The 23478-nt window shown below is 40.7% G+C and overlaps 4 protein-coding genes across 4 annotated transcripts; 2 read left to right on the plus strand and 2 right to left on the minus strand.

Annotated features, from left to right (window-relative positions):
• The first annotated feature begins 940 nt into the window (after positions 1-940).
• On the plus strand, positions 941-1264 carry LOC138892503 (uncharacterized). The gene has a single exon (XM_070176225.1). It carries the CDS (start codon positions 941-943, stop codon positions 1262-1264), a length of 324 nt encoding a protein of 107 aa, XP_070032326.1.
• A 14790-nt stretch (positions 1265-16054) lies between these two features.
• Positions 16055-16540, plus strand: LOC138892504 (uncharacterized). The gene is made up of 2 exons (XM_070176227.1): positions 16055-16298; positions 16401-16540. The coding sequence occupies exons 1-2, from the start codon at positions 16055-16057 to the stop codon at positions 16538-16540; spliced, it is 384 nt and encodes a 127-aa protein (XP_070032328.1).
• Positions 16541-20256: 3716 nt separating this feature from the next.
• On the minus strand, positions 20257-20832 carry LOC138892505 (uncharacterized). The gene has a single exon (XM_070176228.1). It carries the CDS (start codon positions 20830-20832, stop codon positions 20257-20259), a length of 576 nt encoding a protein of 191 aa, XP_070032329.1.
• Positions 20833-20907: 75 nt separating this feature from the next.
• Positions 20908-21606, minus strand: LOC138892506 (uncharacterized). Its single transcript, XM_070176229.1, has one exon. It carries the CDS (start codon positions 21604-21606, stop codon positions 20908-20910), a length of 699 nt encoding a protein of 232 aa, XP_070032330.1.
• Positions 21607-23478: the final 1872 nt, after the last annotated feature.

Here is a 23478-nt window from a genome sequence, read left to right on the forward strand (position 1 = left end):
TTCGGATCAGAATGGCAGTAGACATGAACATCAAAGAACTTTTGGTCATAGGGGATTCCGATCTATTGCTAGACCAAGTCCAAGGGGAGTGGTCCACCAAAGACGTCAAGATTCTTTTGTATCTGTGCTGTGTAAAAGAGTTATGCAAAAAGTTCACGAAGATTGGGTTTAAGCACGTTCCCAGGGTCCAGAATGAGTTCACCAATGCCCTTGCAACTCTATCGTCCATGATTCAACATCCAGATAAGAACTATATTGACCCTATCAAGGTAGAGATCAGGGATTAACATGCATATTGCTTCAATGTAGATGAAGAGTCAGATGATAAACCATGGTACCATGGCATCAAGAGATTCCTCGAAATAAGAGAGTCCCCAAAAAAATGCTATTACTAGTTAGAAGCGAGCTCTCAGGAGGCTGGAGAATCACTTTTTCCCTAACGGGGAAGTCCTACATAGGAGGACCCCAGACTTGGGTTTGTTGAGATATGTAGATGTCACCGAGGCAACGAGATTATTGGAAGAAATACATGTAGGAACGTGCAGATCCCACATGAATGGGTTCACATTAGCCAAGAAGATCTTGAGAGCTGGATTCATGGGATTTATTCGGGTTTTGCTTAATAAGTTGAGTGTGATGGGTTCGCCTTGGCCGTTTGCCACTTGGGTCATGAAAATTGGATCTATAGAGCCCGCTGCATCAAATGGGCACTTCATCTTGGTAGCCATCAATAACTTCACCAAATGGGTCAAGCATCTACCTACAAGGCCATCACAAAAAGGTAGTGGCGAATTTCGTCCGAAACAATATCGTCTGCCAATTTGGAATACCTGAGTCGATCATCACTAACAATGCCGCTAACCGCAATAGCGATCTCATGAGGGAAATCTGCAAGAAGTTCAGAATCGTCCATCGCAACTCCACAGCCTACATACCACAAATGAATGGAGCAGTTGAGGCAGCCAATAATAATATCAAGAAAATTCTACGAAAGATAGTGGATAATCACATGAAATGGCACGAGAAACTATCCTTTGCCTTACTAGGTTATCGGACCACCATGAGAACATCCATTGGGGCAACGCCGTACACGTTAGTATATGACATCAAAGCTGTGATACCCGCGGAGGTCGAGATACCATCCTTAAGGGTCATCCAAGAGGCCAAGTTGGATGATGCAGAGTGGATACGGGTCAGACAGGAGAAACTCATGCTCATTGAGGAGAAGAGAATGGATGCAGTATGCCATGGTCAACTGTATTAGAATAGGATGGCCACTGCATTTAACAAAAGGGTGAAGCCTCGCCAGTTCACACTGGGGCAATTGGTTCTGAAGAAACTTTCCCCCCACCAGGAAGAAGCCAAAGGAAAGTTCGGACCAAATTGGCAAGGACCTTACGTGGTTCACTGAGTGTTGTCAGGTGGATCTTTAATTTTGGAAGAAATGGATAGAAGAGTCAACACGAACCCCATCAACTCATATGTAATCAAGAGATATTATGTTTGAAGGCAAATAGAGTTAGGTTTTGCTATAACAGAACTACATTCAACCTGACTTCCCACAAAGGCATATGTAGGCAGCCCACGTAGGGTTCGATTTTTCTCCCTCCTTTATTTTGTAATAGAAAATCCAAATACCATTTTGTATGACTTGATTTCCTCGAGAAGGAATACGTAGGCAATCCTCATTGAAATTAGTTGTCTTTTGTAATTGAACTACGTCCTAGCCTGATTTCATTTGGATACATAGACAGTCTGAGTCAGACTTTACCATTTCATTCTTAATCTCATCATTTTGCATCTATTGTAATCGAACTACGTCTCGACCTGATTCTATTTGGATACGTAGGCTGCCTGAATCAGGCTCGATCATCTTCATCATATTTTTATCATCATTCACGAACTACGCTTAGATCTAATTCCGTTTTGGATACGTAGGCAACCCGAAAGGGTTCGTTCATGACCTTAAGGAGACCTTTGTAGTGCATTAGTTTGAATTAGGACATAGCCGCTACGACAAGCAACCGCATTGTCAGAAGCATTGTGGAAGATCGACACCAACGGGGTAGATTTTTCAAGAAGCAACACTCATGTTTGGAGAACCATTCGTAGGATGTCATAATCCGGAATGACAACATTTTCAATAAAAACAAAGATTTTCAAAAAATGTTTTCTAAAATATAGTAATTCATTCCACCTACCGAACTTCGTGGCGTAACCATATCAACGGCTGGGGAAAAACCAACACTGTGGTTGACACAAACCAACTCCTCCCTCCCTCCAAGAATTTTTCTTTGAGTACAGTGTCAACAGGACGCAAGGAAATATTGGGATTACACTGGGGAAAATGACGGATTCACCACTTTCCCAGGATTATCACCCCTTCTCCTTTATTTAAATTTTCGGGTACAACTGAAACTAATTCTTGAATCCTTTGCAGGTACCTTGGAGTCAGATCGCTATTGCGGAAAGGGCACATTGTACATAGAAAACTATCTGCTCAACCAATCAAAGCACCTGGTACAAAATAAACTACTGGCTTGACCAATTGAAGCCCTGTATATAGCAAACTGCCTACTAAACCAATCGGAGCACCTTGTACAAAACGAGCTACCATCTTTACCAATTAGAGCCCTATATATAGCAAATCGTCAGCTCAATCGATCGGAGCACCCTGTACAAAGTGAATATCGGTTTCGCCAATTGAAGCCCTGTATATAGCAAATTGTTCGCTCCGTCATAGCAGAGATCAAAATATATAATCTCAAACCTCGTCACCGTCGTTATGTCAATCGATGGCCGCAACTTAGCTTCGTAGTCAAGAGTATCTCTTGGGCATGCTTTTCTTTTCCTTTGTTATTATCTTGAATGTTTTGACGTTTTGCTCGTGCAATTTCAGGCATGATTATGTTTTTAGTCAAATCGCTCCCGAGCGGAGATTACTTTACATTTTTCAAGTGCAAAGCTCTCCCAACAAGCGGAGACGCACTCTACAAGTCAAGCTCTCCCAACAAGCGGAGACACGTTTTTAATGCAAAACTCTCCCAACAAGCGGAGATACTTTTTCAATGCAAAGCTCTCCCAATAAGCGGAGATGCATTCTACAACTACTTCCGACACGAGGAGACTCCATGCTCCTATAACTACGGAACAGTACACAACCTGGCCAACAAATCGAGTCAAGTTCAAGTACCCCATCATCCCGATCCAACATAATGTCTCACCGGCAGCCAAGCATTATCATTCCTGCATCATTTATATCACATTTTAACATATTCTGCATTGCAATATATGGGTATGTGTGTATTTCTTTTTTACAGGAACAAACATCTCAATGTGGAACTTTTTCTAAGCAGCAAACCAAGCTACAATGCTATGAGAGACAACAAACTCATTAGCGGGCCAAGGATCTGAGCTTAAACTCAAAACGATAAGTAGAACTCTAATTCTTCAAATCTTTCAAATCAAGCCGCAACTCAAAGTTATCATTGTTGCACCCTATTTTGCACTAGTCAAAATAAGATTCAACTTGTGGTTTCTATGTTGTTGATAAAAGAGAGTGGCCACCTAATAATTGAAGGTATAATAGGGTACCTATTTAATTACTAAGTAATATTCTTTATCGGTCTGTTAACAACAACAGAGAAAAGAGAGTCGCCACCTAATATTTGAAGGTATACTAGGGTACCTATTTAATTACTAAGTCACATTTATTATTGGTCTGTTAACCGGTAAGATTACGGGTAAGGGTTCTTGTTCTTCTAAGGGGAAGGTGTTAGGCACCCCTTAAAATCTACCTAAGGTAGCTCCATAGGACTTAGACTAATCTTAAGGGATCAGTTATTTATACTATGCTTAATTACTTTTAAAGAGTATGGCTTACTGTATATCTAAGGGAGAGCATGATTTTAATAAAAGGAACATGAGACCTTTAAAAGGATGTGAATTTATAAAGGAGTCTAGAGATATGTTGAAAGAGTTTTGAAACTTGTATGTAAGTGGTCTATATTTTTATAAAGCTTGTGAAAAGAGGTTAAGTTATGAAAACACTTGATTTAGGGAATGAGTGTTCATATAACTCTAAAAGGTGTTTGTGAGAAAATGAAACTACATATACCTTAGATTCTGAAATCTTAAATTTTGACTTGAGAAAAATGGTTTTGAAATTCTTGCTGGGCAGCAACACTTTGATCTTTGGAAAGAGTCGGTTTTCTAGCCTTACGATTTGGATCTGATTTCCTTTTGAAAATGGGCTGTTATTTTTACTAAATTCTGGGCTTCAAAATCTTTTAAGAAAAGGAAAGTGAGCGAGAACATAGTATGATATAAACAAATATAATTAACGAAATGGGGATTAATTACTAACTAATTCTTTTTTTTTAAATCCTATATTATTTAAGGCTTGCCTATGTTTTATATGACATTAAAGCATGAAATAAAGTATGTGATCTAATATATGAGTATTATATACATGACAACAAAGATGTGATAAAGAAACAAAGTAGTAGATAAAAGGTAATGAAGCAGTAAACTAGATTAATGAAGCAATAGACAATAATAAAGGGAATTGAGGGAAAGAGGATTGGACTCTGGTAATTAGGCCTCAAGAAAGCAGGCCCAACAGTAAAGAGATGCGGCTACAGGTGCATTAGCTTTCTACTAGTACATGCATGAATTAGTCACACTACTTGGAATTTAAAAGGTGTTAACAAAGGTTCAGGCAAATAGTTACAACTAACACTTTTTAAAACGTTATCAGAGATATCAGAAACATGATAAAAACTCTCAATATGACTATAGGTTCACAGATTTGAACATGGAATCTCTACGGGCTCAACATGATCATATTCCTAATAGTATTAACCTTAAACAAGCCATCATGTTCAGACAGTATCAACAAAGAACTTCTCATAAGATTTAGAAACCAGGTTCAGTTCAAATTTGCAATGAGGAAAGGACTGAGTACAGTTTTAAACAAAAACATAGAATCATAGAGTCAGACAGAAATACATGCAATATTCAGTCAGTTATACATAGACACTTCAAGTGGGATTGTAATCTTATACAGACAGGGGAGCTTTACATGTTATAGAATCAAGTTAGCCATGTCATGAAGAGAGGGAGTTATAGACAAAGGAAGTATTATACCAAAACAGGTTTAACTCAGGTGTATAGCTTAAATTAGTATCTAGATATGAAGTAATCACACTCAGCTTAAAATTATCATTTTTGACTATAACAAGAATGACTAGGTCCTGCTTTATGAGAGATACCTCAGTGACAACTGAATGTAAGATTCACAAAGTCAGCAATAGCATAGAAGAGGCTAGACAAGAAAATGCGATATCAAACAGGTTTCGACTTAAACGTGTAACTGAAGGCTTTAGCTAAACATGAGGCACTGTGTTTAGCTTAGCAGAAATTACCAGTCAACATGATTATGACTTGCTTTTTATGAGGAGTGACTTAATTTTAGCAGAATATATATAGCAAAGTTATTGATATTCATAAAAGTACACCTCAACAAGACTGTTTCAATAGATGCAACCAATAACTAGATAAAGTCATGAGAATGTCATAGTGTTAACCCAGAAGTTGCCTACAGAGTTAGCAAATACAGTTATAGAGAAGGAAAGTATCTAAACACTTAGATTTTTTCATGTTATAATTAAATGGTGGATGATATGAACTTATGAACATTTTAGGTTTATCTCAGTTAGGAGTATTAAATAATAAACTCGATCACAAGATAGACAGAATGTTGGGAAACACTATGTAGAGGTATAGATCACATCAGAATCATGGGTGAAAGACTATGAAGTTTAGGTAAACATGAGCAGTCATTCAAGGTACATTACAGCTTAATCATACAGACTGTTTAAACTCGAAAATGAAAGTCATCAGCAGTCACATAATAACTTGATCACCATTAATTAAAAACTTAAGAGGCATGAAAATTGATCGTAAGCAGACAACATCTTATCATGAACAAAGAATAATATTTCTATACTGGTTATAAGCATCATAAACGACTATAGTTCACAAAAGATAACAAGCATATTCATAATATCCAGATAAGATGAATAGTAGAGAAAAGTTAGAAGTATACTGACCTTTTCGAGGGCATCAGACCTAACATGGATCCTTCTTTATCGCCTAATACCCAAGATTTCAAGCTCGAAGCAGTGAAAGCACTTAGGAAACAAAAGAAAAGGAAATCAATAAGAAACCCAAGGTTCTGGATTCTCATAATTGCTCTTAGATGATTGTTCTAGTTGGTGATTCTAGGTTGTGGTAGGTGATTGTCTAGATGTTGTTAGGTGAGAACATTAAAAGCCCTTTTTAAAGTGCCATTAAGGCTCTAGGGTTTCGATCAGATTCAAAATTGTGAGTGAAAAGTGACGAAATATTGATGATGATAGCAAAATCAAGTGAAGATCTTAGAGACAGAGGGGGAAAATGAATGAAAATTTTACCTGAGTGGAGAGCAATTGACCGTTGAAGAAAACCCATCGGACAAAGCCCAAAAACCTAGAGGTCACTACGTTTGACCTCTGGGTACAGAATATTCATGATGAAGTTCTAAAGAGGCTCCTCATGTGCTTTGATTTGAAAGAACAAATAAGGTCTGAGACAATTTGAGATTTCATTCTTTGGTCTGTGATTTCGATACTACGTCTTTTGAAACTAAACGGTGAAAACGGAAAAAAAAATAACAAGATTCCTAGTACAGGGACAAGATAGATACACATGCATGTCATGGATTTAAAAGACCATAGATGATTCAAAGTTTCATTTCTGGATTAGGGTTTTTGGATTTGGGGATTTTGAATCTTAATGTTGAAAAAAGGAAGAAGACATCAGGATTCGCAGGTTTAGCTGACAATAGGAATGATTTTGTGGTTGATTTGAGACTTTGCAGGGATTTGTGCAAGCTTTTGGTTGATTTAGGTTTATGAGAGTTTGAGAGAATAGAGAGAGGAAGGGGAAAGGGGACGGCCGAGTCAAGGAGTGAATGATTAGGGTTTGGGAGGAGTAGGGGCCTGTCTCTAGGGTTAAAGTCAAGAGATAGAATCTGGGCCATTGATCTTTGAGATCAACGGTCCTTATAATTTGGTCATTAGCAATTTTTAAGGGAGATTTTTGGTGTCCGTTAGATGATGAGATTTTGGACTGTCGGGATGAGATCTCTGGGGTAGGTATTTAAAATTAAGAGAAAATCGGAGATTAAATGTGAATCGTTGATAAGATAGACCAACGGTTTAGATGTGAGTGTGTTTGTTCTGTGAGTGGTGTGGGAGGGTGATATGGTACACGGTGATTGGTTTGAAAGAGATGGCACGGATCGCCACAGTGGAAAGAGAGGAGTGTTTGGAGTGGGTATACTTCGGACTGGGCTTGATAATTGGGCTAAAATAAATTTAAGAAATGGCCATTTTACATTTGATTGAGAATTGCAACTGTAGACCTTTTGTCTTTTAATCCCCTTTTGAATTTAATTTAAATAGAAGTGGTAAAATTATAATTATTATATATATTACTAGTTATTTTAATTGATTCTTTACAAAATACTTTGTTTTTTTCTTCTAAATTGTAACACTAATTTCGAAATTTTAACATAGTAGTCTAATTAACTAGAAATTAAAGAGCAATTCATCAAATTAATTATAGAACCTATGTAATGTATATATAAAAGTTATCTTAAAATTTTTAAAATAGTAAATATATTTTTAATTACATAATATTAATACTACGTGATTAATTTTAAAACTAATATTTAATCAATTTGTAAAAATAGATATTTATTGCTAGAAAATAGTTAAAAATATTTATTGTAAATTATTAAGTATAAATAAATTAATTTAAAAGGGGATGGTCAAAATTGGTCGTCAACAGCTACCCCTCTTTGACCGGAGACGATGAAAGAGTTTTCGGGCAAAGAAATTGAACCAAAGCCTAATTTTTCCCGACTTTAGGCATGTATTGCAGGAGTGGCATGAAGATTATGAGTTGCAGGATTGAGTTAAGGAAGATTCTGGGAGGATTTTAGAAAGAATTTTGGAAATATTGGGGCCGAATTCTGGCTTTGAATTACTTACATACCTCAGGCTTAATGAGGATCAGGCATCATATAGTTCTGGAGTGAAGATTTTGAGGAAGCGACACTCGCAAGAATTGCCCCAATATCGCATTATGATGATACAGTGAGACGGAGGATTGGGCACTCGTGATAGCTTGAGTTGTGCGGCTTGATTTGAAGGATTTGAAAACTTTAAGTTTCACGGTCGTCTTGAACTTGGGTCCTTGGCCCGCTAATAGGCTTGCTGTCCCTATAGTGTTATAGTTTGATCTGCTTCTTAGAAAAGTTCCACGATGTGGTGTTTGTTCCTGCAAAACAAATAAAATATACGCATACCAATATATTAAGATGCGATTTAAATGTTGCAGGAATGATGATGCATGGTTGTCGGCGAGCCGTTATTTGGGATCGGGATGATGGAAAACTTGATCTTGACTCGATTTGTTAGCCAGGCTGTGTACCATTTCACAGCTAACAGAGCATTTGAAAATTGTCTTTGCTTGCTGGGAGAGCTTGATTGGTATAGTGCGTCTCCGCTTATTGGTAGAGCTTGATTTGTAGAGTGCGTCTCCACTTGTTAGGAGAGCTTTGCACTGAAATGTAAAGTAATATCCGCTTGGGAATGATTGACTAAAATCATAATCATGCCTAAAGCTGCATGAGCAAAATGTTAAAACATTCAAAGTAATAGCAAATTGAATAAAAGAATGCCTAAGAGATACTCTTGACTGCCAAGCTAAGTTGCGGCCATCGATTGGCAGAACATCGATGACGAGGTTTGCGACTGTCTATTCTGGCATCCATTGTGACGGAGCGACGATGCGAGTTGCTTGGTTGGCGAAGTTTGTAGTTTGCTATATACAAGGCTTCGATTGGCGAAGCCGACGTTCGATTTGTATAAGGCGCTCCGATTGATTGAGCTAACAGTTTGCTATATACAGGACATCAATTGATGAAGCCGACGTCTCGTTTGTACAGGGTGCTCCGATTAGTTGAGCAGACAATTTTCTACATACAGGGCTTCAATTGGTGAAGCTGACGACTCGTTTGTACAGGATGCTCCGATTAGTTGAGCAGGCGGTTTGCTATGTACAGGTTTTTTTGTATCAGCTATCTAATTCTGAGATGCCTACAAAGGATTCAAAGTTTAGCTTTAGCTGTACCAGAAAAATCTAAGTAAAGGAGGAAGAGAGATAATCTTAGGCAGGTGGCGGGTCTGTCATTTGCCCTAGTGCGGTCTTAGTGCTTCCTTGCTTTCTATTGACCCTGCGCTCAAAGAAATATTCTTAGTGGGGGCAAGGAAGTTGGTTTGTGTCGACCACAGTGTTGGTTTGCCCCGACCTTTGACATGATTGCGCCGCGAAGTTTGGTAGATGGAATAAATTACTGTATATATATATTTTTAGAAAACATTTTGAAAATACTTTGTTTTTAAGGCAAATGTCGTCGTTCTGGATTATGACATGTTATGAAAGATTCTCCACGCATGAGCATATCCTCTTGAAAACTTTTTCCCGTTGATATCGATCTTCCGTGATGCTTCTGACAACACGACTACTTGCTATCATGACTGCATCCTAATTTGAACTAATGCATTACAATGATTTTCCTAAGGTTATGACCGAACCCTTTCAGTTTGCCTAAGTATCCAAATGGAATCAGGTCAAAGCATAGTTCAATTATAACAGATGTAAAATGATGACATTAAGAATGAAAATGGATGAGTCTGACTCAGACATCCTACGTATCCAAATGAAATCAGGCCAGAACGTACTTCAATTACAAAAGACGATTGAATCCAATGAGGATTGCCTACGTATTCCTTTATGAGGAAATCAAGTCGGCATAGTTCCTCGGCAACATACCAAAGTGATATTTGGTTTTTCTATTACAAGAGAAAGGGAGGAAAGAAACCGAACCCTACATGGGTTGCCTACGTATCCCTCCGTGGGAAGTCAGGTTGAACGTAGTTCTGTTACAGCAAAAACCTAACTCTATTTGTCCTTAAACATAGTATCTCTTGATTGCGTCTGAGTTGATAAGCTTCGTGTTGACTCTTTCATCCATTTCTGCCATGATTAGAGCTCTACCCGATATTGCTCAGTGAACCACGTGAGGACCTTGCCAGTTTGGTGTAGGGCCCTATAAAATATTCCCCAAAAAACCGAAGTTCGGACTTTTTGGATTGAACAATGCACTGGGGAGTTGCAGAAAAATATTTTTGCAGAGTTAGGCATTTTCGCAGCCCATTATGCGGCCGCATAATCACTCTGCGGGCCGAAGAATGGCCGCAGAGTGAAGCAGCTACTTGGGCCATTTTTTATGACAATTTCGCGGCCAGTTATGCGACCGCACAACCATTTCAAGGGCCGCACTTTTGTCGCACAATCAGCCTAAGAATTTTTGTTGAGGGAGGTTCTACGGCACATTATGCGACCTAAGAAGAGGTCCGCGGGGCCGCATAACGGCCGCAAAGTGAAGCAGGACAACCCAGTTTAGAAGGCCATTTTTTGCGGACCGCAAAAAATTATGCGGTCGCATATGCGACTGCAGATCTTGTCCCAGGGCTTCATTTTTGGGTTTTTATAACCCGACCTTACTTCGATAAAACATATGCCATAGTCAAATTTGAGCAATTTTCCGATACTTTTAGAGTGAGAAAGAGTGCTTAGTGTGGGGGGAATAACCTTCAACCTATTATCCATCAATTCTTGCTCAATCATTGAGGATTAACAAAGAAAGTCTTCATCCTAAAGGTAAGAATCTATGTCATAGCTCTCAATTTCAAAAATTTACAAAAAATGGGATAATTAGAAAATAATTCTTGGGTGTGGGGGTTTCTTATCTTTCATGCATGTGTTATCAAAGAATGTGGGAAGTTTGTGAGCTAAAACTAGTAGAGAATGGATTGAGGAATGATGGAATCTTTCACAAAAGGGCCTTAAAAACATTAATGCGCACCTAGTGTTTGATAATGTGCTCAAATGAGCTAGAATCATGACCATCTTCCTAATTTTGGTCCAACTTGTTATATTTCTAAAATAGATCGAAGTTGCTAAGATTTCCGGAACGCTTTATAGTTTAAAGGAAGCTCAATTGAGGTATGTTGGCTAAACCCCCCTCTTCTTAGAATCGAATCCCATAGTGTTCATGTAATTGGTGTAAGTCCCAAATTGATCATAATAGAATTGGCTATTCCGAATGTGCTTGTGTTGAAGGATATATATGCTCAATATGTATTGTAAATTCTTCATCATATCACCTTATCATTGAGGATGTGTTCAAAATATGGAATACGTGTTAAAAATGTTAAGACTTCAAGTCAAAATCAAAATAAAGGTTGTTATGACAAATTGTATGAAAAGCTTCTATGTGCCTAAGATTCCCAAATTGCTCATATGTGAATTTAATATTAATGGGAAGCCTTATTATTGTTGATAATGATAATGATGTTTGAATGTGAAAAGGGGAATTGGAATTATGAAATACGGCCAAGTGCCAAGAATGACTTTATAATTCTAGCTAATAGTGCCAATGAATCGAAATGATATGAAAGCAGTATGATGTGATATGATTTACTAAAAAAGGTAATGTCTCGGGTGAGACAGGCTAGTCGATCGGGCCGTAATCGGATGCCATGCCGCACACATGGTGGTGACTGTGATGGAAATTATAATAAAATTGTGGTTATGGTTGATGTCTCAAATGAGACGACCTAGTTGATCGGGTTGTGATCGGACTCCGTGTAAGAATACGGTGGTATTGTGAATTATGGTATATCGGCACTAAAGATCACCCAACCTAATAACATGGAAATTGTCTTGAAAACTTATGTGATCCTTAACTTGATGTTTTAGTATTGTTTGAAGCTCTTATTGAATTCTTGATTGTTCCCCCTTGTATTATTATTTCATTCTATTGAAATGGTGTTTAGTTTTACATACTAGTACTATTCGACAGTACTAACGTCCCTTTTGCCGGGGGCGCTACATCTTTAAATGGATGCAGGTGGTTCTATAGTAGGTAGTGTTGATCAGCAATAGTGGTACATCCTCTTCCCAGCAGACTTGGTGAGACCCACTTCATCCCAGGGTCACGTATAGTATCTTTTGTTCATATTATTATCACGTCTCGAGGTATAGCCGGGGCCTTATTACCGGCACTATCATAACACTCTTTTGTATCTTTTAGAGACTTCGTAGACACTATGTGGGTTGTACATGGGTGCTAGAAAAGTCAAACAAGTTAAGTTGTGTTTTGATCACTTGTTCCACTCAAACTATAAGAATATGTATATTTTGAGAGTTAAAAGTGAAGTAACTAATGAAATGATTTAGTATTGTGCACATGATCTCCCTACTATCTAATTAATGAAATTATGTCTTCTCTTGATCATGGGTGCATTGCGTAGAAAGCATCTAATAGGCTTGCTTGATCGGGTTCACTCGATTGGGCACCGGTCGCGCTTTCCGAGTTTGGGGCGTGACAAACTTGGTATCATAGCCTAAGATTTTAAAGTGTCCTAGGATGTCTCGGAGCCGTATCTAGTAGAGTCCTCCTTATCTGTGTGTTGTCGATCACATCTATAAGTTGGAGGCTACTTGGACATTTAGGAATAATACACTTCTTTGATATTCTGGATCGTGCGATGAAACTGATTGTGAAACTGTTCGTCCTCTAACTCGTGCATTCCTTTAACTTTCAGTACATGGCACATAAGAAGAGAGCAAGAACTGGCCAAAGAGCCAATGCCGCCTCAGGAGTGGCAATTAACCCTTTATTTGGTGATGTGAGTGAATACCCGAGGGGTAGGGATAATCCCCCGACTACTACACTGCCTGATTCCACTACACCTGACCAGGCCACACCAGTTCCTGCACCTACTGAGGGTGCAGCAGTTCCTCCAACTGATATTTTGGTTCCACCTCCAGCCCCAGCTTCCGGTTCTGGTATTTCTGACGGGGATCTTAGGGGAGCTATCTAGATGCTGACACAGATAGTGGCTTTTCAAGCCCAGAGATCAAATGTTGCACCCACTTCTTCTAGCCAACAAGGGGATTCTAGTGGTTCCAGGATGAACAGGTTTCTTTAGTTGGATCCTCCAGTGTTCACAGGTGCTAATTCCGAAGAGGACCCACAGGACTTCATTGATGAGATGCATAAGACTCTCCGGGTTATGCGCACTACTGAGACGGAGGGAGTGGAGTTGGCCGCCTAACACTTGAAAGGGGTGGCCTATTCTTGGTTTGAGCTGTGGGAGGACTCTTGGGAGGATGGGAGCCATCTAACAAGGTGGAGTGAGTTTGCTAACGTTTTCATAGACCATTTCTTGCCGGCTGAGACTAGGAAAGCTCCTGTCGTAGAGTTTGAGAACCTTAAGCAAGGAAGTAAGAGTGTGTGGGGGTATCACATGGAGTTCGTGCGTCTGTCTAAATATGCCATTCTCATATTGCCCACTTTGGAGGCTAGAGTGCGTCGGTTTGTACAGGGCCTTAGCCCCTTAGTTATCAATGAGGCCGCTACAACTGCCTTGAATTCAGATATGAAATATGGGAAGATGGTAGCATTTGCTCAAGCTACAGAGAACCGTAAGTTGAAGAACAGAATGGAGCGAGAGGGTACAAGCAAGGCCCGGTCCGCGGACAACTTTGGGGAGTCATTTGGTGGGGGAAGATCAACATTTAGGGGAAGGTCATCAGGGCCATCCCAGTCTTTCGCTCAGTCTTCAGCCAGTGCACCGCCAGTAGGGGAGTCATTTCAGGCCCAATCAGGGCAGCAGAGGACCCCAGAAGCAGGGCCAATCAGGAGGGAGATTCCAGCAACAGCGGAGGCCCCCATGCCCGAGGTGTGTGAAGATGCACTTGGGGATCTTCTACATGGACCTACCTATATGTTACGGGTGCGGATTGAGGGGTCTTATTCAAAGAGAGTGTCGTTCATCCCGCTAGGGTTCGGGCAGGGGCACAACACAATACAGCTAACCAGTTCTGCAGCTGCTACATCTTCGGTACCCCCTCCAGCTCGAGGTACTCCAGCACCAGTAGGGTGTGGTGTAGATAGGGGTGGTGTGCAGAGTTCAGGAGGACCTATCCATTTCTATGTTATGAGTAGTCGCCAGAGTGCATAGGCTTCTCCAGATGTTGTCACAGGTGTATTGACTGTCCAATCTCATGATATATATGCTCTTATTGATCCCAGTTCCACCTTATCGTACGTTACCCTTTATGTTGCTATGGAATTTGGGATAGAACCAGAACAGCTTCTTGAGCCATTCTCTATATCTACTCCGGTTGGCGAGTCTATTGTGGATGCACGGGTTTATAGGGGTTGTGTTGTCATGGTGCGAGGTCGAGACACCGTGGCCTATCTTATTGAATTGGAGATGGTCGATTTTGATGTAATTATGGGAATGGATTGGCTTTATTCATGTTTTGCCAAGCTCGATTGCCGAACTAGGACTGTGAGGTTTGAATTTCCAAATGAGCTAGCTTTTGAGTGGAAGGGGGATAATGTAATGCCTAAAGGTAGGTTTATTTCTTATCTTAAGCCACGAAGATGATTAATAAGGGGTGTATCTATCATTTGGTCCGGGTTACGGACACTGATGCTGAGGCACCTACACTCGAGTGTGTGCCAGTTGTGAATGAATTTCTAGAGGTCTTTCTTGATGAGCTCCTTGGGATTCCGCTAGAAAGGGAGATTGATTTTGGGGTTGATGTGATGCCAGGCATGCAGCCTCTATCTATTCTACCCTACAGGATAGCACCAGCAGAATTGAAGGAGCTAAAGGAACAATTGAAGGATTTGTTAGAGAAGGGTTTCATCCGACCGAGTGTGCCACCATGGGGCACACCGGTTCTCTTTGTGAGGAAGAAAGATGGATCACTAAGGATGTGTATTGACTTCCGGCAGCTCAACAAAGTCACAATAAAAAACAAATACCCATTACCAAGAATAGATGATTTGTTTGATCGGTTACAGGGTGCTAGGTACTTCTCCAAAATTTATTTATGGTCCGGGTACCACCAATTGAAGATTAGGGAGCAGGATATTCTGAAAAAACCTTTCAGGACTCGGTATGGGCACTTTGAATTTCTGGTAATGTCTTTTGGGCTAACAAATGCCCCGGTGACTTTCATGGATCTTATGAATCGGGTTTTCAAGCCTTTTCTCGATTCCTTTGTGATAGTATTCATTGACGATATCCTTGTGTATTCACGAGGTCGAGAGGACCATGCCGATCATCTCAAGGCAGTTTTGCAGACTCTTCATCAGCACCAATTGTACGCGAAATTTTCAAAATGTGAATTTTGGCTCGAGTCTGTCACATTCTTGGGTCATGTTGTCTCTGGAGAAGGAATTAAGGTTGACCCTCAAAAGATTACAGCGGTGAAGAATTGGCCTAGACCCATAACGCTAACTGTGATTCACAGTTTCTTGGGCTTAGCAGGGTATTACAAGAAGTTTGTGAAGGGGTTCTCTACTTTTGCCTCTCCGTTGACTAAATTGACTCAAAAAGCGGTTAAGTTCCAATGGTCCGATGCTTGTGAAATGAGCTTCCAGGAGTTGAAATCAAGGTTGACTACAGCGCCGGTGTTGACCCTGCCAGAGGGTATAGATGGGTTTGTGGTATATTGCGATGATTCAAGGATCAGGATTGGGTTTGAGTTAATGAAACACAGCAACGTTATAGCTTATGCTTCTAGGCAACTCAAGAATCATGAGAAGAACTATCCAACACATGACTTAGAACTTGCGGCGGTGGTTTTTGCATTGACAATTTGGCGTTATAATTTGTATGGGGTCCATGTGGATGTATTCACGGACCACAAGAGTCTTCAATATATTTTCAAACAAAAGGAGTTGAATCTGAGGCAGAGAAGATGGCTTGAGTTACTCAAGGATTACAACATCGATATTCTATATCACCCGGGGAAAGCCAATGTTGTGGCGGATGCTCTTAGCCGAAAATCTATGGGTAGTTTGGCTCACTTGGAGGCAAGCCGAAGGCCGTTGGCCAGGGAGGTTCATCAGCTAGCTAGCTTGGGAGTTCGTCTTGCAGACTCTAGTGAAGGAGGGGTAATTGTGAAAAATAGGGCTGAATCATTGCTTGATGTGGATGTCAAAGAGAAGCAGTACGGCGATCCATTGTTGGTACAACTGAAGGAGGGGATTCAAAAACACAAAACTAAGGCTTGTACTCTTGGTATGGATGATGGTACACTAAGGTACCAAGGGCGACTATGTGTTCCAAATGTAGATGGTCTCCGGGAAAGAATCATGATCGAGGCTCACACTTATAGGTATTCCGTGCACCCAGGTTCTACGAAGACGTATCATGATCTCAAGGAAGTTTATTGGTGGAGTGACATGAAAATAAATATGGCGGACTTTGTGGAAAGATGTCCGAATTGTCAGCAAGTGAAGGCCGAACACCAATGGCCTGGTGGGTTGGCATAGAACATAGAAATTCCAGTGTGGAAGTGGGAAATGATTAATATGGATTTTGTGGTAGGATTACCACACTCTCCGCACAAGTTTGAATCAATTTGGGTGATTGTGGATCGGCTCACGAAATCAGCACACTTCTTTCCAATTAAATCTATCGACACAGCGGAACAGTATGCTCAGTTGTATATCAAGAAAATAGTCAGGCTACATGGCACTCTAGTTTCTATCATTTCTGATCGAGGGGCTCATTTCACGGCAAATTTTTGGAAGCAATTTCAGCAAGGTTTGGGTACTCAGGTGAATCTTAGTACAACCTTCCATCCACAGACCGACGGGCAGGCAGAGCGGACTATTCAGACACTTGAGGACATGTTGCGTGCTTGTGTTCTTGACTTTAAGGGTAGCTGGGATGATCATTTGCTACTCCTAGAGTTTGCTTATAACAACAGCTTTCATGCTAGTATTCAGATGGCACCATTTGAGGCATTATATGGTAGGAGATGTAGATCTCCCATTGGGTGGTTCGAGATTGGGGAAGCTGAGTTAATAGGACCAAACCTCGTGCATCAGGCTATAGAAAAGTTTAAAATCATTAAAGTGCGGTTGAAAAGTGCTCAGAGTCGTCAAAAATCCTATTCGGATGTTTGTCGCAGAGACTTAGAGTTCAAGGAAGATGATTGGGTATTCTTGAAGGTTTCCCCCATGAAGGGTATAATGCGGTTTGGAAGGAAAGGGAAATTGAGTGCGAGGTATGTCGGGCCGTACAAAATCATTCAGAGGATTGGTTAGGTGGTGTACAAGCTTGAGCTACTACCCGAGATGTCATTAGTGCACCCGGTATTCCATGTGTCTATGTTGAAGAAGGTAGTTGGAGATCCGTCAGCTATTGTGCCGGTTGAGACCATTGAGGTTAATGAAGAACTGTCATATGAATAAATTCTAGTTGCCATTCTTGATAGGCAAGTCTGAAAGTTGAGGATTAAAGAAATTACTTCCGTGAAGGTGTTGTGGCGAAACCAGCAGGTTGAAGAGGCTACTTGGGAGGCCGAGGAAGAGATGAAAAAGAAGTATCCTTACTTGTTTGTATAAGCTATGTAACCTTTCTATAAGAACTATTGCCTATGGATTCTTGTATCACTTGTTCAGTTAATGTAAAGGTGCTTCTTTCTAAATATATTGTATGTGAGGCCACGGTTGGTGTTGTTATGAGTTATGTTACGTCATTGGATTATACATATATATATATTGAGGATATGTTTCTGGGGCTCTCTGACATGTGGATAGGCCTAGTTACAGGGGAAACTCTGGCGAAATATTTGAAAATTTAGGGAGTTAGTCGAATTTCGGGCTGCTGGTGTGTGGTATGAAAACTGAGTTGCATAGGATGCTAATAGTGAGCCTTAATCCTCATTCGATGACGAATGATCTTAAGTGGGGGAGGATGTAAGGCCTTGTAAAATATTTCCTAAAAATTGGGGTTCATACTTTTTGGATTGAACAATGCGCTGGAGAGTTGAAGGAAAATATTTTGCAGAGTTAGGCATTTTCGCGGCCCATTATGCGGCCGCATAATAACTCTACGGGCCACAGAATGGCCGCAGAGTGAAGCAGCTACTTGGGCCATTTTTTATGACAATTTTGCGGCCAGTTATGCGACCGCACAACTATTTCGCAAGCTGCACTTTTGTCGCACAATCAGCCTTAGAAGTTTTACGGAGGGAGATTCTGCGGTGCGTTATATGACCGCAGAACAGGTCTGCGGGTTGCATAACGGCCGCAGAGTGAAGCAGGCCAGCTCAATTCTAAAGGCCATTTTTCGGGGTCATTTCGCAGACCGCAGAATCATTATGTGGTCGCATATGCGACCGCTGATTGTGTCCCGTGGATTCATTTTTGGGTTCTTATAACCCGAACCTGCTTCGATAAAACATATGCCATAGTCAAATTTGAGCAAATATTTGATACTTTTAGAGTGAGAAAGAGTGCTTAGTGTGGGGGAGTAACCTTCAACCTATTATCCATCAATTCTTGCTCAATCATTAAGGATTAACAAAGAAAGTCTTCATCCTAAAGGTAAAAATCTATGTCCTAGCTCCCAATTTCGAAAATTTACAAAAAATGGGTTAATTAGAAAGACAATTCTTGGGTGTGGGGGTTGTTATCTTGCATGCATGTGTTATCAAAGAATGTGGAAAGGTTGTGAGCAAAATATGATAGAGAATGGGTTGGGAAATGATGGAATCTTTCACAAAAGGGCCTTAAAAACATTAAAGCACACCTAGTGTTTGATAATGAGCTCGAATCATGACCATCTTCCTAATTTTGGTCCAACTTTTTATATTTCTAAAATAGATCGAAGTTGCTAAGAATTTCAGAATGTTTTATAGTTTAAAGGAAGCTCAATTGAGGTATGTTGGCTAAACCTCCTTCTTCTTAGAATCGAATCCCATGGTGTTTATGTAATTGGTGTAAGTCCCAAATTGATCATAATAAAATTGGCTATTCCGAATGTGCTTGTGTTGAAAGATATATGCTCAATATGTATTGTAAATGCTTCATCATATCACATTATCATTGAGGATGTGTTCAAAATATGGAATATGTGTTAAAAATGTTAAGACTTCAAGTCAAGATCGAAATAAAGGTTGTCATGCCAAATTGTATGAAAAGCCTTTATGTGCCTAAGATTCCCAAATTGCACATATGTGAATATAATGTCTTGAGTGGGAAGATTTATTGTTGTTGATAATGATAATGATGTTTGAATGTGGAAAGGGGAATTGGAATTATGAAATACGGCCAAGTGCCAAGAATGACTTTATAATTGTGGCCACTAGTGCCAATGAATCGAAAGGATATGAAAGAAGTATAATGTGAGATGATTAATTGAAAAAGGTAATGTCTCGGGTGAGACGGCCTAGCCGATCGGGCCGTGATCGGACGCCATGCCGCACACATGGCGATGACTGTGCTAGAAATTATAATGAAATTGTGGTTATGATTGATGTCTCAAATGAGATGACCTAGCCGATCGGGTCGTGATCGGACTCCGTTTAAGAATACGATGGTATTGTGAATTATGATATATCGGCATTAAAGATCACCCAACCTAATAACATGGAAATTGACTTGAAACCTTATGTGATCCTTAACTTGATGTTTTAGTATTATTTGAAGCTCGTATTGAATTCTTGATTGTTCCCTCTTGTATTATTATTCATTCTATTGAGATGGTGTTTAGTTTTACATACTAGTACTATTCGACAGTACTAACGTCCCTTTTGTCGGGGGCGCTACATCTTTAAATGGATGTAGGTGGTTCCACAGCAGGCAATATTGATCAGCGATAGTGGTACATCCTCTTCCCAGCAGACTTGGTGAGCCCCACTTCATCCCGGGGTCACGTATTGTATCTTTTGTTCATATTTTTATCACGTCTCGAGGTATAGCCGGGGCCTTATTACCGGCACTATCATAATACTCTTTTGTATCTTTTAGAGGGTCCGTAAACACTATGTGAGTTGTACATGGGTGCTAGAAAATTCAAACAAGTTAGGTTGTGTTTTGATCACTTGTTCCACTCAAACTATAAGAATATGTGTATTTTGAAACTTAAAAGTGAAGTAACTAATGAAATGATTTAGTATTGTGTACATGATCTCCCTACTGTCTAATTAACGAAATCATGTCTTCTCTTGATCATGGGTGTGTTGGGTAGAAAGCGTCTAACAGGCTTGCTTGACCGGGTTCACTCGGTTGGGCACCGGTCGCGCTTTCCGAGTTTGGGGCATGACATTTGGTGTGAACTTTCCTTTGGCTTCCTCTTGGCGGGGAAAGAGTTTCTTCAAGACCAACTGCCCCAGTGCAAACTGGCGAGGCTTCACTCTCTTGTTAAATGCATTGTCCATCCTGTTCTGATATAACTGACCAAGACATACTGCATCCATTCTTTTCTCGTCAATGAGCATGAGTTGCTCTTTTCTGACCCGTATCCATTCTACGTCGTCCAATTTTGCTTCTTGAATGAACCTTAAAGATGGTATTTTGACCTCCGCAGGTATCACAGCTTTAGTGTTGTATACTAACATGTACGGCATTTCCCTAGTGGATGTCCTCATGGTAGTCCGATAAATAAGTAAAGCAAAAGGTAGTTTCTTGTGCCATTGTCTGTGATTGTCCACTATCTTCCGTAGAATTCTCTTGATATTCTTGCTGGATGCCTTGACTGCTCTATTTATTTGTGGTCTGTAGGCTGTGGAATTGTAGTGGACGATTCTGAACTTCTCGTATATTTCTCTCATGTGGTCGCTGTTGTGGTTAGCGGCATTGTCAGTGATGATAGACTCCGGTATCCCAAATCTGCAGACGTTGTTGTTTCAGACAAAATCTGCCACTACCTTCTTTGTGACGGCCTTGTAAGTAGATGCCTCGACCCATTTAGTGAAATAGTCAATAGCTACCAAGATGAAATGATGTCCATTTGATGCGGTGGGCTCTAAAGGTCCAATCACGTCCATGCCCCAAGTGGTGAACGGCCAGGGTGAACCCATTACGTTCAACTCATTCGGCGGAAGCTGGATGAAATCCCTGTGAATATGGCACTGGTGACACTTCTGCATGTAGTGGATACTGTTGCTTTCCATCATCATCCAAAAATATCCGGCTCTCAAGATCTTCTTGGCTAATGTGAACCCATTCATGTGGGGTCTACACGTTCCTGCATGTATCTCCTCCAAAAGTCTGGTTGCCTCAGCGGCGTCCACACATATCAACAAACCTAAGTCTGGGGTCCTCATGTACAGGACTTCCCCTTTGAGGAAAACGTGGTTGGCCAGCCTCCTAAGGGCTCGCTTTTGACTATTAGTAGCATTCTCCGGATGTTCTCTAATCGCAGGGAATTTATTGATGTCGTGATGCCATGGCTTACCATCTGGTTCTTCATCTACATGGAGGCAATAGGCATGTTGATCCCTGATCTCTACCTCGATAGGGTCGATGTAGTTCTTGTCTAAATGTTGAATCATAGATGATAGGGTTTCGAGAGCCAGCAAACTCGTCCTAAATCCCGGGGACATGCTTGAACTCAATCTTTGTGAACTTCTTGCACAAGTCCTTCATGCAGTGCAGGTACGGAAGTATCTTGACATTCTTGGTGGACTATTCCCCTTGGACTTAGTGTATCAACAGATCGGAATCTCCTATGACCAAAAGTTTTTTGATGTCCATGTCGACTGCCATTCTGATTCCAAGGGTGCATGCTTCGTATTCAGCCATATTATTGGTACAAGGGAATCTTATCTTTGCTGATGCTGGATAGTGCTATCCAGATTCCAAAATCAGGACTACCCCAATTCTGACTCCTTTGAAGTTTTCTGCTCCATCGAAAAACATCCTCCATCCAGGGTGCGATTCTGCAATATCTTCTCCAGCAAATAACAATTCTTCATCGGGAAAATATGTGGTAAGCGATTCGTAATCCCCATCCACCGGATTCTCTGCGAGGTGGTCAGCTAAAGCTTGTCCTTTGATAGCCTTTTGAGTTATGTACACAATGTCAAATTCGCTGAGGAGACTTTTCCATTTAGCTAGCTTTCTGGTAGGCATTGGCTTCTAGAAGATGTACTTGAGCGGGTCAAGCAAGATATTAGATGTGTAGTGTTTGCTGACATGTTATGCCTTAGTTGTTTGGGCAATCCAAGTCAGATCACAACAAGTTCGTTCTTTCAAAGTATATTTGGCCTCGCATGGCGTGAACTTCTTACTTAAGTAGTAGATGATCTGCTCCTTTCTCCCAGTTTCGTCATGTTGTCCCAACACACAGCCAAAAGCATTATCCACGACTGACAAGTAGAGCAACAATGGCTTCCCGGGTTCAGGGGAACCAGTACTGGCGGATTTGATAGATACTCCTTGATTCTATCGAAGGCTTTCTGGCACTCTTCTGTCCATTTTGTGGCAGCATCCTTCTTCAGCAACTTGAAAATGGGTTCATAGATTACTGTGGACAAGGCTATGAAGCGGCTGAAGTAATTCAATCTACCCAGGAAACTCATGACATCTTTCTTGTTCTTTGGTGGTGGCAATTCCTGAATAGCCTTGATTTTTGATGGGTCCAGTTCTATTCCCTTCCTTCTTACAATGAAGCCTAACAGCTTTCCGGCGGGGACTCCGAACGCCCACTTTGTTGAGTTCAATTTCAAACTGTACCTTCGCAGGCGTTCAAAAAATTTCCTCAAATCGTCCAAGTGCTCCGAACTCTTTTGAGACTTTATGATGACATCATCCATATACACTTCAATCTTCTTATGAATCATGTCATGAAAGAGGGTCATCATGGCCTTCATGTAGGTGGCGCCGGCGTTCTTGAGACCGAACAACATGACTCTATAACAATAAGCTCCCCAAGGTATGGTGAAGGATGTCTTCTCTGCATCTTCCGCATGCATCAAGATTTGGTGGTACTCAGAGAAACAATCCATAAACGACTACAGCTCATGCTTCACACAGTTGTGTGTGAGGATGTGGATATTTGGTAGAGGGAAATAGTCTTTTGGACTAGCTTTATTGAGATCTCAGTAATCCATGCATATTCTGATTCTTCTGTCTTTCTTGGGTACTGGGACGATGTTTGCCAACTAGCTTGGGTAGTTGGTGGCCCTTACTATATTTGCTTCTATCTGCTTGGTCACTTCTTCATTTATCCTCAGACTTAAATCGGGTTTGAATTTTCTAGGTTTCTGCTTGACCGGTGGCCTGGTAGGATCGATGGGCAATCGATGCGAGACAATGTCAGTACTTAATCCTGGCATGTCATCATACGACCATGCTAACACATCGATATACTATCAGAGGAGCTCTACCAGTTTTTCCTCCTGCTCGGCTTCTAGGTGAATATTGATTGTGGTTTCTTTTACATCTTCTTCACTTCCAAGATTGACCACTTCCGT

Source organism: Nicotiana tomentosiformis, chromosome 5 (assembly GCF_000390325.3).
Source record: "Nicotiana tomentosiformis chromosome 5, ASM39032v3, whole genome shotgun sequence".
Lineage (NCBI taxonomy): Eukaryota > Viridiplantae > Streptophyta > Magnoliopsida > Solanales > Solanaceae > Nicotiana > Nicotiana tomentosiformis.